Raw genomic sequence first — 21,445 nt, forward strand, 5'->3', positions numbered from 1 at the left:
AGAAGCTCCCTGGGCCAAACTAAAGCCACTGCCCCTGGGAGCTTGCGCCTCCTGGGGAATGGGACGGCCAGTCTGTGCGTGACTGATGGGGTACAAAGCTGGCGCCTGCCTCAAACCGGGACCCCCTCTGTAGGACAATGCTCCACAGAGAGCACAGCGCCACTCACCTTTTCTTCCTGCCTTCCCCAGCTCCCCGCACTTCCTTCTCCAGAGAGCACCCTCTCCGTAAACCATTTGTGCCCGAACCCCTGTCTCGGGCTCTGCTTTCAAGGAACCCAACCTAAGTGAGCAGCAAAGCCTGAGCTAGTTTGTGCACAGTGACATTCAGCTGAGGGACACACAGTTGCTGAAATTCAGCTCAAACTCTGTGGGCCAAGTTATGCAAAGGGGTAGCTTGCCCTCAATTGCCAAAAGCCACTGATTAGTGTAGACTCAGCCCTGGAAGGTGCTGGGATTTGAAACCCAGGACTCCAGCTTCAGAGCCCCTCACCTCTCAGTCACAGTGTGGTGCCGCCGCCTTATATGAAAATAATACAAGGAAGACGAAGGTGAGAGACAGGAGAGCTGGGTAAGCCGAAAGGTAACTTTTAGACCTGCTCCCACCCAACAGTTACGAACTTAATGAAGACTCTGTTGAAAGACTTATCTTCTGGATGCTTCTCACAGTAAATTGCCAGTCTGAGATTTCATACCCCCTGTCTCACCCACAGACAGTAACATCACCTGCCTGACCACAGTACAGACTCAAAGTCAGGAATTTAACAGGCACATTACCATGATTTACCCTCAGAGCCCCCAGTTCCCCACCTGTCCCCACCATGTCCTTATCGCAGAAGGACCCAGCCCATGAATTACCTTTAGATGTCACCTCTCCATAGTCTCCTTGAGTCTGGGACCTTTTAAATCCACCTTTGGTTTTCATGACGTTGACTCTTTCAAACACTTAAGCCAGTCGCAGACACGGAGTAGAATAATCCTCAGTTTGGGTTCGTCTGACCCTTCAGGGTTTCCTTCAGGTTTGCCTCCTGGGCGGGAACATCGCACAGGTGAAGCGAGTTCGTCTCACTGCGTCCCATTAGGTAACGTGCAGTCAGTTTCTCCCATCCCTGAATGCTCTCTCTGATCCCTTGATTAAAGGGCTGTCTGCCAGGTTTCTCCACTCTAAAGCTACTCTTTCCCCTCTGTAATTAGTGGATTTTCTGGGGGGTGTTAATTAGGTTTATTTATTTATGTATTTTATTTTTTAATGGAGGTAACTGGGAATTGAACCCCGAATTTCTTGCATGCTAAGCATGGCACTCTACCACTGAGCTATACCCTGCCCCCTAGTAATTAGTGGATATTTTGAGCAGCACTAATCTGAAGCTATGTAAGTATCCTCATCAAATTGAAATTTATCAATTTTTAGATACATATTTATATATATATATCTGTATGTACTCATGCTTTCCTATTTTCTTGAATGACTTACAATCTCGTATTATTCTTATGTATTATTATTTATTGTGTTTAAATTGTCCTTGATTTGGTCAATGGAAGCCCCTCAGGCTGGCTTCTGTCCTTTTGACGCACCCCCTCAATGTTTAACGTTTTCTTCCTTTCTAGCATGAGATGTTCCAGAGTCAGCGTGTGCTTTCCCAGCCCTGGAGACAGCATTTCTCTAAGAAGCCCTGGTTCCTTTCAGTGGAAAATGATATTTATAAGCCAAGATTTGTGCACGAAGTGTACTTACTGCTATTAGAGTGTCACTGTTTCTAAAGCATAAGAGTGGAAAGAAACAGGCAATATGTGTATTTATATCTACACACACACACACACACACACACACACTCACTCACACAGTAGCACCCATCTGTATCCATCTATCATCTGTCTCTCTTTATCATCTACCTATGTTTTATGGAAAAAAATGGTTGACAATGATACATTCAGTCGCAGTCTCTGACTCCACGGGGTTTATTCTGGTTTCCTCCCTTTCTGAACCAGTGACTCCTTTCTCTGACAGTGAAAAACTTGGCTTCTATGATCCTTAATCTGGTTACCCACTTGATCAATCCCACTTTATGCAGCCAATTCCCTTTCTACCCACAGATGCCCTCCTCACCGTACTTGGGATCGCCACATCCTATTTGGCTCTGGGTGGTACTGCAGGCCGCCTGAGTGGGCTTTTGGGGTTCCCACACCCATGCCAGCCTGCTGTCTGTGTGGACATCGTCCCCAGCCTATTCAGCCTCTGACTTGGAGCCACTGTTCCTTGCTTAACTGCCCCCGCCCTGCAGTGTGAGGCTGCCAAAGACCCTCTGTGACCTACCTACTGGTTTAGGATTGGATTATCAAGGAAGGTGGGGCAAGGCAAGGGAGGGAAAGAGGAGGGAAGGGTCAGAAAAGGGAAAGGAAGAACCCTGTGTAGCTTCTGATACCAACTGAAAATGACCAGTGCTTGTAGCCATTCTCCCCAGTCAACTGTCCAATCAACCAGCTTTTATTTCACATTCATTGTGTTAAGACAGCTGGAAGTTGGGGATGGAATACAAAGAGGTGTGAAGAAAATATGTGTCCAAAACAGGTAGATTTAAACTATGAACATACTTTCTAAGCAGTGGATGAAGTCCCAGTGCTGTAACTCTTACCTATTTAATACATCAGATTGGTTCCACCCACCAGTGATTGTGACGGTCAAAGCATTTAGTCACTGAGTCTCCCCGATTCAGTGGTGCGCGTTCCCCCTAATGTGAACAAAGGCAGCAGATAATACTTCTGCAGAGAGATGTTTATTGACTTGCTCAATAGAATATTTAATTCAGAATCTTCAAAAAAATCTGTGATCTAAATGTCACTACTTCAGTCACCACTGCAATTCTTGTTTTCATTAAATTTTGTTGAAAAAACTGTTGAGAAATTTTCATTCTTGATCAGTGCTCCAGAGGAGTAGATGGTACTAACTGGGGGTGGGTGGAGATGGTCCTGTGAGAACTTGGGAAGCTGAGTCTACGTATCTGGCCCTTCCTAGTCACCTCCTTCATGTGACACAACATACAACACTCCCCGTAGACCCTGAAAAGGCTCAATGAATGTACAGGATCCGTGATCATCCAACAAGGCAGCGGGTGAGGCCCGTTTTCATTTCTGGGTTTTCTCACAAAGTCAGTCCAGGTCTCTGGTGCTCTGGGACGCGGCTTCCTTGCAGAACAACACCCAGGTCCTTAGGGAAAGTCAGGCTTCATTTAAGGTTCCGTCTCTGGGCACAACTTTTAAAATGATGGGTTTTTTTGGGTGCATAAGGCCTTGAGTGCCTAATTCCAGGGGGATCTGCAACAATTAAACAAACGCAAGAGAACCAATTAATGAAGCATCACCAAGAAGCAAAGTAGACAAGATACATTAGGGACAATGATGCTTTACAAACACATAAAAGCTAACTTTCAGCAGCCTATATCTTTGATTTTTTTAAACTACTAATTCAATGTTTTTTTATAGATAAAAGGGCAGTCAGTCTATTGGTAGTGCCTTGATTGAATTTTAATAGTTTATGTCTTTCAGAGAATTGTTCAATTTAACATAAACTATATGGGCATAAATGTGTTTCCCATACTCCTTTCTTATCCTAATAACGGTAGAATTAAAAAAAAATTTTTGACAGTGCTTTTGGTGTGGGAAGGGAGGTAACTAGGTTTATTTATTTATTTTCTTTCTTTAAATAGAGTCACTAAGGACTGGCCCAGGGCCTTGCGCATGCTAAGCATACACCTGCCACTGAGCTGTGTCTCACCCCCTTATCCTCTTTGAAAATTAAAAAAAATTTTCACTTTTACTGAGATATAATTGATGTACAGCAGGGCATAAGTTTATGGCATATAGCATAGTGATCTGACTTCTAATTATCGTGAAATTACTACCATAATAAGTTTTGTGAGCATTCATTATCTCATATAGACAGAAAAAGGGAAAAAAAACCAAACCATTGTCTTCCATGTGTGGGAACTCCTAGTATCTCCTCTCTTACACTGCACAGATGTTAACTACAGCCATCATGTGGTACATTACATCCTGCTCCGTATTTATTCTATAATCAGAAGTTTGTAACTTTTGACCACGTTCATTCAATGTCCCCTCCTATCTCTGATCCTGTATATTTATTCTATAAGCTGTGTCAAAAGTGGATAGTGAGAGGATTCATCCATCATTCACTCCACAGAATAGCTCTTGAGCGCCTATTCTGTACCAGACTTGATCCAAAAGTCAGGTTGGCCTGTGTTCTTTATTGATTTAGAATTTAAATAAAAATGCTCAATTTTAAAAAATGTACCAGGTTCTTAGACATTATGGCAAAATATCTTGAAAAATGATGTACAGGTATTTTGTATGTGTCAGCTTACAAGGTAACCCTGAGTACGTACTACACGTTTTAATTTTATGGGCCATCCTCAACTTGTAAAGAGGCCAGCCCCCTCTCTGAGTTGGACCCCGTCATTTTCATGGTGGAAAGAAGGCATGGTGAAGCATTACGCCCGTTGTTTTCAACATCTCCTGGCTCCCAAGTGCAGGGCAAATGGTAAACTTCTGACGGCCTACAGCGTTTTGCCTGATATTTTAGACCCATTCTCACTCAGTCACTTCTTCAGAGTTGGGGGAAACAACAGAGTGACCTTCTAACGTCCGGTGACAGAAGGGAAAGCGAAACGTCACGGAGGGGAGAAGCCCCAGCCTGCGGGTGACTGGGTGCAGCTTGCTGGGAGCGTCTGCCCCTCCCAGATGTGCCAGGGGCCCCGGTTCTCTCAGGGGTGAGTCCCATGTCTGGACATGATTACAGGACTGCCTCACAGGTGCCCCAAAACAAAATGGAAACCATCTCTTTCCTCCTCGTCCCTGAGAAAGCCTGTCCACGTGGAGCAGCTGCTTATTAACTGCACGGGTCCTGACACAGACCTTGTTGTAGGGCCGGGCTTCGTACCAGTCAATGGCGACTGTCCTTTGTGCTCTTCAGAGGAGAGAAAGCAGATCTTTCTAGAAGTATTACACCTTGGTATTTTAGAATTTCAAAGGGCATGCATACATTTCCCTGCAGACAGACGGATACCCACAAATCCCAGAAATACACAAATGTCATTTGTTAAATTTTAGAAGTTCAAACTGCTCAAATGTTTGTGTGCAAGAACTCTAAGTCAACAGCAAGTCACTCCTTTAGCATTTACTGGATGACTGCAAGGCACCACTGGAAGTTTATGAAATGAATAAATGGAGGGGATAGAGTTCAAGACATTTTCGGTAGAAAGAAGACAGAAAGCCAAGCTGGACTGTTCAACAACGCAGTCTTAAGTTAGGTGGTAGGACCCATGAGGTCAGCCTGTGTGAACTAATAAGAGAACATAGGGAGAGTGGGCTTTGACTAGATGGGGGAGGGCTCCATGGAATGGGCTTGGGGACTGAACTAGAACTGAAGGGTGAGAACAGAATGGTGGGGGCGTAGAGAGAACACACATGGACTTATTATTGGAATGCAAAGGGAGCCCAGCCTGATGGCAGCAGGACTCCTGGAAGGTGAGGGGGACTGTGGGAGTCCTTCACATCTGGCAGAAATGCTTTCAATCAGGGCTTCTCCCCACAGCAGAATCTCCAGGGGTGTTTTGAATGTCACCCTGGGAGAATTATTTTAGGATGCCTCAGACGTCCTAGGCAACAGAATTTGTAAAGGACCACAGATTTTCCTTGTGCAAGCAGTGGCTGAGAAGCACTGTCAGGAGAGCTTCTGGAAGTTCTGCTGGAGAAGCGTGTTGCTGAAAAGTCACGACGTGGTAATGACTGCCCTCAGGACTGTGCACGCACTTCCCCTTCTCTCAAGGGGACTTGAGTCCAAATGTAAATTGTTGCTCAAGTTCAATGGACTGCATCTAATGCTGTCACACTAACTTCATTGACTCTAGATGACCTTTACAGTTGAGACTTATACAGCCACAGACGTAGCCCTCCAGAGCTGATGGACAGTCAGAAGCTCAACAGCTCCAAATAGATCTCTGCCTAGTAGAACAAATGATTCTCTGAATAGATCACATTCCTAGATATATACAGAGAGACCCCTCTGTTAAAACAAAACTCCCAATAAAACATTGTTAACGCAGATAGGAAACTCTCTGACCTGTGTTTCTTTGCAAGGTTTGAAGGAGAAGTTCTGCAGGACTTTGGCGAGCGCAAGTTTCATGCTCATCATAGCAAACCTCATGCCGATGCAGTTTCGGGGTCCAGTTCCAAAAGGCAGGTATGTGTAAGGATTTATGCTGTCCTGGTTCTTCTTGCTGAACCTGGATCCACAGCAGTAGATGAAACAGGTTAATGAGACATAAGAACCACAAGAGCTCCAGGTGAGGTTTTAACTGAAACTCTCAACCAGTAGCATTAGGGGTCATGTTGTGGGCTAGTCGTTCATCCTGCTATGGTTAATGTGTTGTGAGGAAAGAAAGGTCGGCTCCTGACCCTTCCCATCCCCTCTACCCTGTAAGAGCTCCCAGTCTTGCTGGGGAGATGAGATGAAGGCTGTTTAAAGAAAATTGATCTTTAAACACTTAAACTACAGTCATGGAGGTGAGATGTTCATGCTGTGTAAGTCAAGCAGGAAATGAGACTGACTAAAGGAAATGTGGGTTCTTGTCTCCATGTACACTTGTGTTGGTCACATGCTCATGGAGGAAGGAAGGAGAAGTGTCTCTGAGAATTCAAATTGTTATTTTTCTTGTATTTCATATCCTACCTCCTCCCCTCCCCTTGTGTCACTGTCTGTCTCTCCGTCTTTCTCTTTCCCACACACAGAAGGTACTTAGTTCAGATTACACTACCCTAATCACTGGTGTCCTTGTCTGTCTGTTCCATTAGCCTACAAATTCCTTGGTGCTTAGACTCAGTTTCATTCAACTTTGACTCCTCAGTATTTGAATATATTAAGGAAAAATGTGGATTTGTGGAAACTGATATTGGCATCGTGTTTACGTGTATTTTAAAGAGGCCCTATTTACAAACATCCTGTAATATTTATAGGCAATATGACTTAAAATAATGTGGGGGCACAGAGAAGAGTAGCAGGAGCATGTGGATGGGCAGCTGACACGGGCTGCTGCTGGCTGGGCAGGGAAGGGGCACATGTGCCGCATCAGCCTCCTGAGGGAGAAGGGAGCTGGCCCAGCTCTGCAGCCACGGACAGCACCGGGGAACCTGTGGGCACCTCTGTCCTCAGTGAGGCTGCTTGAACCACCAGGACCTCTAGGTCCTCAGCCTGAACCCTCACATTAATGCTAGAGGAAATGACAGTCAATGTTTCATAAAATGGAAATGGGGGAAGGTTGGTGGTGAATTCGGAGAAATATAGAGAACAGATAGAAAATCTTAAAGGAAATAAAAAAGCCTGTACACCTAAAATAAGATAGTGCTTAGGTAAATTATGACATACACATGCAAAGACATATACACAGAATGTTATTTAGAGTTTACCATTAAATCAAGTAATCCGTACAAAACCAAATTAGCTATAATGCCCTTCTAAGTGTGAAGAATCCATATATGCAGAATATCATACGAGAATATTGTGAAAAACTGCATGGAACCAAAATGGATAACCTAGGGCAGATGGACAAATTTCTGGAAACATACAGTCCACCAAGACTGAACCAAGAAGAAACTGACCACTTGAACAAACCGATCACTAGAAATGAAATTGAATTAGCAATAAAAAACCTCCCTACAAATAATAGTCCAGGACCACCCGGCTTCACCAGGGAATTCTACCAAACATACAAAGAAGAACTCATCCCAGTCCTTCTCAAACTCTTCCAGAAGCCACAAAGTCACTCTATGAAGCCACCATCACTCTGATACCAAACCAGGCAAAGACACCACCAAAAAAGAGAATTACAGACCATTAACACTGATGAATGTAGATGAAAAGTCCTTGCCAAAATATTAGTAAATAGATTCCAGCAGCACATAAAAAAGATTATACATCATAATCAAGTGGGGTTCATCCCAGGGACACAAGGATGGTTCAACATATGCAAATCAATCAATGTAATACATCACATCAAGAAGAGAAAGGACAAAAACCACATGATCATCTCAATAGATGCAGAAAAAGCATTTGATAAAATTCAACACCCATTTATGATAAAAACTCTCACCAAAGTGGCTATGGAGGGAACATATCTCAACATAATAAAAGCTACAGCCACCATAGTACTCAACGGTGAATAACTCAAAAGTTTCCCACTAAAATCTGGGACAAGACAAGGATGCCCACTATCACCACTCCTATTCAACACAGTCTTGGAAGTCCTAGCCACAGCAATCAGGCAAGAGAGAGAAATAAAAGGGATCCAAATTAGAAAAGAAGAGGTAAAATTGTCAGTATATGCCAATATCATGATACTATATATAGAAACCCCTAAAAGGTCCACACAAAAACTACTAGAGCTGATTGAAGAATTCAGCAAGGTAGCAGGTTATAAGATTAACGTTCAAAAATCACTTGCATTTCTTTACACTAATGATGAATCAACAGGAAAAGGAAGTAAAGAAGCAATCCCCTTTAAAATAGCACTCAGAATAATAAAATACCTAGGAATAAATCTAACCAAGGAGGTGAAAGGCTTCTACACAGAAAACTATAAACCATTGATGAAGAAAATTAAAGAAGACTTTAAAAAATGGAAAGATATCCCATGCTCTTGGATTGGAAGAATCAATATTGTTAAAATGGTCACATTGCCCAAGGCAATCTACAGGTTTAATGCAATCCCTATCAAATTACCCAGGGCATATTTCACAGAACTAGAACAAATTGTAATAAAATTTATATGGAGCCATCAAAGACCTAGAATTGCCAAAGCATTACTGAAGAGAAAGAAAGAGGCTGGAGGAATAACTCTACCAGACTTCGGAGAATACTATAGAGCTACAGTCATCAAGACAGCATGGTATTGGTACAAAAAAGAGACATATGGACCAATGGAACAGAATAGAGAGCACAGAATTGAACCCACAAACTTTTGCTCTACTAATCTTTGAGAAAGGAGGCAAGAAGATACACTGGAATAAAGACAGTCTCTTCAGCAACTGGCGTTGGGAAAACTGGACAGCAGCATGTAAAGCAAGGAAACTAGAACACTCCCTTACACCACACATAAAAATAAACTCAAAATGGATCAAAGACTTAAACATAAGACAAGATACAATAAACCTCCTAGAGGAAAATATAGGCAAAACATTATCTGACATACATCTCAAAAATGTTCTCCTAGGGCAGTCTACTCAAGCAACAGAAATAAAAGCAAGAATAAACAAATGGGACCTAATGAAACTTACAAGCTTCTGCACAGCAAAGGAAACCATAAGTAAAACAAAAAGACAACCTACGGAATGGGAGAAAGTTTTTGCAAATGAAACCGACAAAGGCCTGATCTCCAGAATGTATAAGCAGCTCATACGACTTAATAAGAAGAAACAAACAACCCAATCCAAAAATGGGCAGAAGACCTAAAGAAGCAATTCTCCAAGGAGGACATACAAATGATCAATAGGCACATGAAAAAAATGCTCAATATCACTAATTATCAGAGAAATGCAAATCAAAACTACAATGAGGTCTCACCTGACACCAGTCAGAATGGCCATCATTCAAAAATCCACAAATGACAAATGCTGGAGAGGCTGTGGAGAAAAGGGAACCCTCCTGCACTGCTGGTGGGAATGCAGTTTGGTGCAGCCACTATGGAAAACAGTGTGGAGATTCCTCAAAAAACTAGGAATAGACTTACCATATGACCCAGGAATCCCGCTCCTGGGCATATATCCAGAAGGAACCCTACTTCAGGATGACACCTGCACCCCAATGTCCATAGCAGCACTATTCACAATAGCCAAGACATGGAAACAGCCTAAATGTCCATCAACAGATGACTGGCTAAAGAAGATGTGGCATATTTATACAATGGAATACTATTCAGCCATAAAAACCGACAACATAATGCCAGTTGCAGCAACATGGATGCTCCTGGAGAATGTCATCCTGAGTGAAGTAAGCCAGAAAGAGAAAGAAAAATGCCATATGAGATCTCTCATATGTGGAATCTAAAATTAAAAACAAACAAAAACAACCAAAACAGAAATACCAAATAGAAATAGACTCATAGACATTGAATACAAACTTGTGGTTGCCAAAGGGGTTGGGGGCTGGAAGGGACAGACTGGGATTTCAAAACATAGAATAGATAAACAAGATTATACTGTATAGCACAGGGAAATATGTACAAGATCTTCTGGTAGCTCACAGAGAAAAAAATGTGACAGTGAATATATATATATATGTCCATGTATAACTGAAAATTGTGCTCTCCAGTGGAATTTGACACAACATTGTAAAATGACTGTAACTCAGTAAAAAAAAAGTTAAAAAAAAGAATCTATATAAGCATAGAAACATGTTCATAAAGACATGTATTACATATCGATGAGGCTTATGTTAAGATGTTAGGAATTCAGTTGGCTATAATTTTCTTTTTTCTAGTCTACAGTTTGTATAATTTTGACTTAGTGAACTCTCTTGTAAAGAGAAACATATTATAACAATAAAAAGACGTACAAATAAATGATTGCCTAATCACACATTTGTCACCTATAAGGGTTCTCAGAATTTGCAAGCACCCAAAAGGTTCAGGGTGGGTTCCTTTCCCCAGGGTCTCGTACCTTTCGGGACGGAACTCCTCAGGCTCTGTCCAAAGTGCTGGGTCTTTGTGAAGAGCGTAGACTGGCACCATCACCACTGTCCCTTTGGGAATGAACACCCCATTGATTTCCACATCTTTCTTACAGACCCTCTCCAGTCTCCCAGCAAGTGGGAATATTCTGAGAGTTTCGTTCACCACCATGTCAAGATACTCCATGTGTAGCAGGCCATCGTAGGTGGGGGGCGCCTGGAAAGAAAGAAATTACTTTTGACACATCGAGTCTTGGGATCAACTTTCAGCTCAGTCTATGAAGTACTATTGAAATGTTAGGTGCTCCGAAGAATAATTTAAACTGGTAAAGGACCTTAACAGTTATAGACATTTTAATATCTCTCATGGCCTTTGACCTGCTTAGTGGCTCTTTGAGATGCATGGAGTAGGTATGACAATGGGAGACCATTGAGACCATCCCCTAAATAGGGCCTGAAATCTTGCACATTACCCTGCAGTGATTTTTCTTTCTTATTAAAAAAAATGACTAATAGAATATGACTCTGTTAACTGAATGCTGAAATTATCATTTCGTTTTAAAAGGAAGGCACACATCTCTACCAAGGAAAAGGTTATGTGTGAAATAACAATTTCCCTCTTTAACATAAAGTTTCTAAGTTGAAAACTCCTAATCACTAATTCTAATGAATTTCTAATGATCACTATTCTAATGAATATACATATACAATTTGAAAAGATTATGTAATCTAAAATCCCTATAAATAATTTGGGGAGAAAAGGGTTCCTTTCTGGACCAAATATGCAAAAGAAGGGTAAGATGGATGCTCCAGGGGACATACTTTCAGACCTAGGGGAAGTTACCCGAGGGTCAGGACCCCGCCCTCAGCCCCGCCCTCCGTTGCTGAGAAGTCTCCTGTTGTCACTGAAGTTTTGACTGCAAGGTCTGAAGGTCTAAACAAGCCTCTCCAGCCCCAGAGGCCAGGTCTCCTAACAATTCCAGTTTTGGCAGAGATCCGACAACAGTGAGGGTGACGTGTGGCTGCCACATGGTGTTATATTTTAGAGGCAATATCGTAAAGGGTAAGAACTGGCTCAGGAGCCAGGGACCCCCTGGCTCAGAGCTTGGCTTTTTCTCCACTGGGTGCACGACTAGTGTAGGCAAGGATTCCATCTCTCGGCAGCTCAGTTTTCTGACGTGTCACACGGAGATAATTCGAGCTGACACGTCACAGGGCTCTGTGGCAGAGACACTCTCTGCTCACCCAGTGTCCACGTGGTCCCCACATTTCCCAGCCCACCTGAAGTTAGGGAAACCAGCGTTGGCAGTGGGCTGTGAACTGAGTTGATTATGTCAGTTCAGGGAGAAAACACTTGAAAAGCCAGTGAGCAGCTGTCAAGTCCCTTATCCCCAGACAACAAGACCTCATGTTCCAAACAACGCAGCTACAAGACTGGAGCCTTGTAGTGGATCCTCTTAGTCAGTATCCCTGAGTAACTCTGGATCCGAGCTCCCCACTCCCATCCTCCACTACTTATCCGTGTGGGACTTGTAAATGTGGGAATATACCTTTGCTCTGAAAGCCCCTGAGATTTGAGGGTTCATCTGTTACTGAGGCATAACTTAGCCTCTCTTGACTTAAAACACAATTTTAGGAAGATTAGATTCATTTTAAATGGAAAGCATTCAGAGCATACACATACAGTAAAAAGCAAATGATCATTAGCATCGTGGTCATTATAAGCATTATTGTAAAGGAGAACACAAGACTTAACCAACTAAAGGTCTCTTAGTGACCTTTTCACATTCTTGTAGTAAAAAAAATCTCAATGTGGGGTTAACAGAGAAGAAGGATTATCTCTAATTTAAGTCAGCCCTACACTGTATCCTTATCTTGTATTTAAATGAACCAGGACTCTGAAATGTCATAAAACTTGTCCAAAACCACAGTCATGAGTCAAACTCATGTCTTCTATTTCCTACCCTATGCACTCTGTGGTGACAAGGTTCCTCCTCATCTGCAGTTTACCCAGGGTAGGAGATTGAATTGATGGTCCCAATTCTCCACCCCTTCCTGTGTCCCTGCCTTTGCCATCTAACTTTGTGGTGCCCTTGCTTTGTGACTCTGAGGTTGATCAGCTTGTCTGAGACAGTGGAAAGTTTCCTAAGTGTGCTGCAAGCAAAGGTTTGAAGGCACCCACATGAGTGGGTTTCTTTCTCCTGCCACCTACCACTGCCCTGAGAAGCAGACATGGGGGGTACGAGGGACGCGTGGGACACGTGTGCAGTTGAGTGAGCGCAGCCAGCTTAGCCAATCACCCTAGACCAGCCAACACCCAGACCAAATCAAGTCAAGCCTCATCAACAGGTAACTAAGCAGACACTAGAGCAGTAAATGCTTATAGTTCGATGTACTGAGGTTTTGTCATTTTTACTTGGCATTATCCTGACATCTGATTTGGCAGGACCAGCATGTTTTCCGAAGTACTTACACTGCTGTGAGTAGCACATATACCTATGTTTCTCCTGTCGTTTTGCACTCCTTAAATCTTTCCTCAGTAGTGTGGGTAAAAGATTTCGTGCTCACGATTTTCGCAAAAATCTCTTAATAAGTGGAGTGGAGGTGTTCTCTCTGAGGTTTCACCTTACCCGCCCCGTTCAGACACCATCTGCTCACCTTGTTGGGGAAAGTCGCATCGATCTCCTTCTGCAGCTTCTGCTGGACATCGGGGTGCGTGGCCAGTTCATACATAATGAAGCAGAGAGAATTGCCAGTGGTCTCGTAGCCAGCAAAAATAAAGGTAATGCCTTGGGCCACTATTTCTAGGTCAGTCAGAGCTAAAAGGAGAGGAGAGCCATTGTAGGTGAAGGACAGCAACATAAAATATCACAGTTAAGATGATCAGAAATCCAAATGAAACTGCCAAACCCCTAGGGAAAGAAATGTAAAAGCAATTCAAAGTCACACTGAGAATTGTTTGCACTCTCATGTCCTCCTTCAAGTAGCAGAAATCAAAACAAAACAAAACAAAACAACAACAAGAATTGTCTTAATCCCATTTTTGTGCCTATCTGTACTAATCCTGGCCCCTGCAACTGGTGATGCCAGAATCAACAAAAAGCCAGAAGAGTTCTGATTGACTGTGGTCTCATCAAGGGCGTTAAAATAGCAGAATAAAGACTGTGTCCATAAAAGGACATTGAAAAATAGAGCCCTGTGAATGGAATTAGCAATGCTGATTCAGTCATGGCCTGAGTGTCACCTTTCTCGGTACATGTCCTCTCTCTCTGTCCCCCTGTGCGCCCAGCAAACAGCCCTTGTGATGATACATTTCTCTCCCTTTCATTTTCTCCTGAGGGAAACCGAGCACGGTCAGGCTCTGATCTTTCTGATGGGACTGGACTAGGACCTTTACATACTCAGAGCACTCAGATCAAGGTGGTATCTGCCCCAGCCATGGATCCACACAATAATGATAAGAAAAAGTCTGTTAAAAGGGTCTACGGGATTTGATTTCCCAATGATGATACCTCTGATGGTAATTGAGCAAATTCAACTCTCAAAGTTACCGTCCCAGTTTTTACAACCCCCCAGGATAAAGTGTAGAGCTGTGCCATCTAATATGTAGAGATTTAAATTTGAATTGATTTAAATTAAATACAGTGTACCATTCAGTTCTTTGGTGGTGCTAGCTACATGTCAGGTGCTCCGTAGCCACGTATGTCTAGTGGTTACTATATTGAATAGGTGCAGATATAGAATATTCCTTTATCACAGAAAGAGGTACTGTAGTACATACTAGAATATATAAACAGATTGATATAGTTGTACACATAATTTTAGATACATTTATAGTGGTGTGTTGGTATCAGTTCACCTGCGCTTAAAAACAAATTGTTAAATTTCAAGAATTTTGTGAGATGCTTGTCAAACCATTGGTGGCTTGAAATTGACCATAGGAGAGTATTCATGCTATGGAATACACTACATATCAGGACATTCTTACTTGAGAGAGAGAGAAGCTGTTCACATCATTGAATATGGATAGATACTTTCAGGGAGAAAATAAATAAAATAGAGATTAAAACATTGAAAAGATTACTAAAATCAAGAGTTAGTTTTTTGAAAATGTAAACATTAATGAAGCTTTAGCCAGGTTCACCAAGAAAAGGGAGAGCACCTAAAAAACCAAAATAAGAAATGAAAAAGTAGAAATAACATCTATACAACAGAGATAAAAAAAACATCAGAGAATAGTATAGACAGTTATGTGCCAACAAATTGGACGCTCTGGAAAAAAGGGACAGGTTTCTAGAAACACACAGCCTGCCAAGACTGAGTCAATCAGAAACCGACAATTTGAACAGACCATTCACTAGAAGTGAAATTGAACATGTAATTAAAATACTCCCAGCAAAAAAAAAAGTCCAGGACCAGGTGGCTTCACAGGGGAATTCTACCAAACAGGTAAAGATGAAATCATAGCTATCCTTCTCAAACTGGTCCAAAAAAATTGAAGATGAGGGAACACTACCAAATCCATTCTGCAGTGGCCACCATTCCCTTGATCCCCAAACCACACAAGACACTACCAAAATAGAACATTACAAGCCAATAGCATTGATGAATACAGATGAAAAAATCCTCAACAAAATGATAGCAAACTAAATCAGAAAATGCATAAAAACAATCACACATCTTAATCAAGGTGGACTTATTCCAGGGTCACAAGGATGGCTGAACAGTCACAAACCAATCATTGTGATACACCACATTGACAAAAGGAAGGCTAAAAATCACAGCATTATCTCAACGGCTGCGGAAAAAGCACTTGACAAAATTCCCCTCGTTTATGATTAAAGCTCTCATCAACGTGGGTACAGAGCAAACTTATCTGAAAAGAATAAAGGCCATTTGCAACAAACCCGCAACCAACATAATATGCAACTGTGAATCTGAACGCGTTCCCACTGAATTCAGGAAGAAGGCATGGTTAGTTTCAAGCTGACCATAGTTTCACAAACATTTCACAACATTCGTGAATCTTTAACAACTGCATAATATTTTTATCCACATAGTATTTGTCTTTTTACTTTATGTTTCTGGCATTTCATTATTAGCATATAGACATGCAACTGATTTCTGTCTATTAATCTTGATCCTGCAACTGTTAGAGCAGGCAGACAGCTAGGTATGAGCAAAGAAAGGGGGACACAGACCAAATGGCAGGAATTAGCCAGAAAGGAGGGGCTCAGACCAAATGCAGGAAACCACACATCATGTAAGCAGCAGGGATCCTTGGGCAGAGAAAGAAAAGCAGGAACTTTGGGACTGATAAGGGATCCTGCTTTTTGGGATGACAAGTGTCCTGGAGAAGAACAAAGAGAGGTGAGAAAAGGCAGGAATTTAGTGTCAGAATGTAACCTTTTGCTCATTATGCCCTCATTTCAATAAAATTGCCTTGCAGATCAGAAGTTCTCCATCATGCCGAGATGCCATGACATTTCTGATCCAGACTAAATAAGGACAAAAATCCCTCTTCCCTTTGGGAAGATGGAGTTGGTATGACAATCAGGGAATATGACCCCAAACCCTTCCCTCCCCAGTGAATATTCTGCCCATTTATTTTTACACCCTATGTAGCTAACTTGCCAAAGAGACTCAGGGCAGCCGCTCCCCTAAGCCTGCCCGCTCTCCCCTGAGAATGTGCTGTCCATCCTTTAATAAAGCCTCACTTTACCTTTTTTAACCACTACGTCTTGTCTCTGAATTCTTTCTGGGACGGGACAGGAACCTGGAACACCAGTTGCATCCATCGGCAGCACAACCTTGCTGAATTCATTTATTTGTTGTAATAGGTTTGGGGTAGAGAACTTGGAGTTCTTGTATGAAGTACCATGTCATCTGCAAATAGTGACAGTTTTACCTCTTCCCTTCCCATCTGCATTCCTTTGTCTGATTTTTTTTTTTTTTTTTGGTCTGACTGCTACGGCTACAACTTCCAATACTATGTTAAACAGAAGTAGCCAAAGTAGACATCCTTGCCTGGTAACCCTAGTAACAATGAGCACTCCTAGATCTTAGATCTGGATTTCTACACACCATTTCTCACTAACAGGCACCAGAACTCCTTGAAAACCAGCTCATGGAAATCAAAGAGAAACCTGGCAAGTCTCGCATCAGAAAATGAAGGTCTCAGAAAATGACAGATACAAAGGATACACGATGCTCCATGCTATCGTGGTGGATATACCTCGTCACGCATTTGTCAAAACCCGCAGACTGCACAACACCAAAAATGAAACCTAATGTAAACTACGGACGCCAGGCGGTAATGGTGTGCGACTGCACGTGCACTGCCTGTCACAGGCGCAGCCCTCCGCGGTGCTCTTTTGATGACGGCAAGGCCGCGTGCGGGCTGGGGCAGGGTGTATATTGGAAATATTTGTATTTTCCACGTGATTTTGCTGTGAACCTAACTGCTCTAAAAACAGTCTATTGAAAAGAAAAAACATTTTAAAAAGAAGAAAAGGAAAGGATACAGGAGCCCACTTGAAAAAGCTCCAGTGGAAAACCTGAGAGAATCTGAGACTCAAAACAAAGACGGATGGGCTCACACAGGCACCTCCCGTCTGTGAGGCCCACTGCTGTCCATGGCGGCGCACCGCTAATAAATAACTTTTCTAGTCTTGTCCTTCATCTCTGGTAAATTCTTTCACCAACCCGTGCGTCACGGTGTCACCCGTCTCCCACCGTGTTGTGTGTTGCCACAATTTGGTGCCCCAGGCGGTCCTTGGGGCTTCTGTCTCTCTCTCTGCCCCCCTCCCTACGGGAGTCTCCCCTTGGCTTGATCAGATGCTCTGTTCTGGAGGCTGGAATCCTCAGGGCAGTCTTCCCTCTTCTGCTTTCCTTTCTTCTCTCATACTTTCCTGCTCTTCCCTGTCATTCACAAATTCTGCAAAGTCTAGCCAAGGACCGAGGAACCAGGTTCCTCTCAGCGGGCTCTGAAACCCAGTCTGACAGATGGCCCTTGGTGCTGAATACTCATGGGAAAGGGGTCTTTTCTTTTCCAAATACCCTCCTCTCCATCTCTCCCTTCCTCAGTCTCCCCCTTCCTCTGACTCTGGCCCTTGAGACACGCCTTGGCTCTCCAGCCCAACCACGTGGTGCACCCCTGAACCTTCTCTCCACTTTTTGCGGATCACACCTCCAGATTTGCTGAGCCTCCTGCCTTCAATCACTGCGCCAGGTAGAAGTCGCTGGTGGGTGAGTCCCCCACTTTTTGTCTTTGCTTTACAGCCCTTGTGCGGGTTTTGGCCCTTGCACTGGTTGGCTTGTCTTTCCTGGGGGACACTCAAAGTAAAAGGACACCACAAGTTCAGCCTGTGTCCTTCTGGGCTAGGCTGCCCCAGGATAGAGTAGAACCTTCTCTCTGATACCGCCCTAGCTACAGCGGGAGACGCCTCTTCTATTCCCCGAGACTCACCTTTGGATTGCAGTTTAAAACACTGGGATAACGCTGATCCCCAGACGTTAAAGCAAAAGCAGCTCTGAGCTATAATACAATCTTCCAGCTTGATTCTGTCTGTCACAAACTGGGCAAATCGTCTGAAGTCCCCTATGCTCAGGCCTTTACTGCCCTCTCCCCAAACTCGCATCTTCGTAAAAATTGCCGCACATGTCCCTCCCGATTCTCTTTTCCTGTTTTACTGGACACCGTCTTTAAGATTTCCAACAATTAGGGGGAAATATCGGGGCTAAAGAGGAGAAAAGAGGTAAGGAAACAGACGAACAGCAAGCCAGATACTGCCGCTGCCACTGCTCCCTCTGTGCCCGGACCAGAGGTGTGGCTCCAGACAGAACCCAGAGCCCGCCAACCCATCACCACCACCCCCGCCCGCCTCCCCTGCTTCGGGCACTTGTGAGTATCTTAGAAAAAAAAAAAAAAAAAAAAGAAAAAGAGAAAGGAAAAGGAAAAGGAAAAGAAAAAGAAAAAGAAAAAAAACCTTTCTCTGGCCTCTAAGGGAGCAAAGTCATTCTAGGAGGAACTTGCCTTTGAGATGCAAATATTCTACCTGTCCTTCTCTGAGAACCCTGATCTCACCATCTTTCTAAAATGCAACTTTCAAGAAAGGGGTGAAATGATTTGGAACTTAACCTGTTAAGGACAAATAGAAATCTTGTCTCTTTTCCATAAATACTAGTAAAAAGGATTTAACTGTCTTTGATTTGTTCCATTTGCCAGAAACCCAGTTTGAATACAACTTCTTTTATAACTGATGGGTTTTAAATTCTAGTTTTACTAACTGAGGTCTGTATTTACAAGACTCACCTCCCAGGCCATGTCTTGCCCTTAGGTTACAACAAAGGGGGTAGGGCACTGCCAACAAGAAGCTGTCCTGCCCCTGGGGATTATTACAAGGTTTAATTGAATTATTAAAGGAATTTTAGGTTTGTTTCTAAAGCTCAGTAATCTAAATGTATTTCATGATCTTATTCAGAGTCAAGTTCATCTAACTGTCAGGTTTATGGTTAAGTACCTAAGTCCAGTACTTCTTGGTGGATTTCTCCACTCCAGGGGTCTAACTGCTAGGCCTTTAGGAAATTTATTCTAGAAAAAAGAACTTACAGTTCTGTTCAGGCCCCTAACGAGATTACTAGGTGGGATTCCCACACCCGGCCAGTTACTACCTGCTCTCATCCTGGCCACAGATACGATTTTCTTCCGAAGTCACTGAAGCTCAGTCAGAGCAACAGGCAGCAGCTTGACGCAGTAAGCAGAGCTCCAGCTCTGCGGGGGAGCTGTGAGTACGGTTCCGGGTAACCGTAGATGTGGGAAGAAGCAACAAGAGGGAACGTTTCCCTGGAGCGTAACGGGCCAGTAAGGCAGGTGGGCCAGAGGTTTTTGCTCCTGTGCAGAAGGCCTCGTCCAGCAAGTGGGCGGCCTGTCAACGAGTCCCCGCCTGACCTAGAAGTGAGCGCTCCTCGTGCCCGGGGTGAAACGGTCATGAAACGCCTTCCAAGCCGTGGTGACTTTTTGATCACGAGGGCGCTGGCCATCTGCCGCTACAAGGGTTAGGTCGCAAGCCACTGAAGGCCATGGCCCTCCGCACCCCCTGAAAGGAGCTCAGGGTGGAGGTCGGAAGTGAGGCGCTCTGAGCTTTGCAAAAACTGATGAAACGGGCCTTCGGGTAGTTAGATGTTTTCAGGAGAAGGATTTATGACCCAAATTCTTGCATCTCCTCATATCTAGAAAAGCACTAAAATCATTAAGGGTGGCATCTGCCTTGGCCAGTAAGGAGAGCTGTCTCACAAAACCGCACTGCTCTGGGCGTCCTTATGCCAAAGTTCAGCACAAGGTGGTCCCTAAACAGACCTTTGACTGCTTCTCCAATGACTTTTCTTAGTCCCCTGAATGGATAAGTTCTTCCTTTTCAGACATCCTCAAATTTCTTCTCTCTGTTTTTGCTGGGTTTATCTATTTATCTTGGAATCCACATTTTTTTATGCTGTGTTCCTCTCTTACAAAAGAGAATGTCTGTCTTTGAGCTGCAAGATCTGTGCACTTAGGAACAAATGCACCCCTCCTACCAAGATTGCTGCCGTAAACCAAGCCAACATCCTGGTGATGCAGCCCTTGGATGCCACTGGGGTCTCCTTCCACTCCCACCTTGAAAGCTGCCGGCATGTCGGGGACCCAAAACCCTGGACAGATTAGCATGAGAGACAGGGACAGCGTGACACCCCACATTCAGCAGGAAGCAGATACAGAAGATGAGACCTTCACCCTTGTTTCAAAGATCTGTCACTGCCAATCTGTCGGGGGGGATGTGAGGCCAACTGACGTCCTTCAAAAGTCCAATGACCCCCATCCCTGGGTTCTCAGAAGTCTGCCTGTGATCCCTCAACAGATAAAGTACATCCTTTACTGGGCGTGTTTCCCCTAACAAACTAATACCCGGGGTAATGTCTAATCTCACAACAGCTTACGCGGGCTTGTTTCAGCCCACCTTATCAGAGTCATAAACTTCACAGACCCTAAACTTCTTACCTCACCTACAGCCAATCAGAAACTCGTGTACAAGCCGATCAGGCACCTTGTGACCCGACCTTATAAAAGACCCCAACAGCCGCCTTTGATGTTCACACAGGCACCTGTTTTCCATGTGGCCTGCTGTTGTCTATGGCAGCATACCCCTAGTACCCTCCTTTTCTATTCTCAAAAAAAGAAAGAAAGAATGATGTAAGAGAGTAATTAGTTATACATGAGGTCATACTGATATAGATAAATGAACAAATCAATGGATGGGGGAGAATGGAAAACTCTCCCTTACAAAATTTCAGACTCATAAATGCAGAAGAATGATGCAGTTAGAAAGTCATCATTTTGCAGCCGTCAGAGTAAGATTTCAGTCAAAGCTCATACATAGGTGATAAAACTAGTGGGTGACTCTTTGAAGAGGAACAAAATATATAGTCTCAGATGCTTCTCCACAAGTTACATATTAATGACAAAAGGAAAAATTAAACTTTATAGTAGAGAAACCCAGTGAACACAGCTTTAACCAAGTGTTCCCAGTTGAGGTCACCAACACAGGGGCAATGTCCCTCCCGATGTGATGAAGCCTTGGTGCAAATTCCAGGCAGAGGCTCTGACTCGGTGGGTCTGGAGGGGCCTGAGAATTGACACTGGAAACAAGCCCCCCAGAGGCTGGGCTGCAGGTGGTCCAG

The 21,445-nt window shown here is 43.5% G+C and overlaps 1 protein-coding gene across 1 annotated transcript in view; it reads right to left on the reverse strand.

Annotated features, from left to right (window-relative positions):
• Positions 1-2,535: 2,535 nt before the first annotated feature.
• The window catches only part of LOC105104791 (cytochrome P450 3A24-like), a 33,617-nt gene continuing 14,707 nt past the window's right edge, over positions 2,536-21,445 (reverse strand). The window contains exons 10-13 of the mRNA XM_064478668.1: positions 13,391-13,551; positions 10,723-10,949; positions 6,134-6,296; positions 2,536-3,309 (exon numbers count right to left, since the gene is read on the reverse strand). Coding sequence (XP_064334738.1) covers positions 3,214-3,309; positions 6,134-6,296; positions 10,723-10,949; positions 13,391-13,551 — 647 coding nt within the window. The 3' untranslated portion in view covers positions 2,536-3,213. The remainder of the gene's footprint in view (positions 3,310-6,133; positions 6,297-10,722; positions 10,950-13,390; positions 13,552-21,445) is intronic.

Source organism: Camelus dromedarius, chromosome 24, assembly GCF_036321535.1.
Source record: "Camelus dromedarius isolate mCamDro1 chromosome 24, mCamDro1.pat, whole genome shotgun sequence".
In the NCBI taxonomy this organism is placed as follows: Eukaryota; Metazoa; Chordata; class Mammalia; order Artiodactyla; family Camelidae; genus Camelus; species Camelus dromedarius.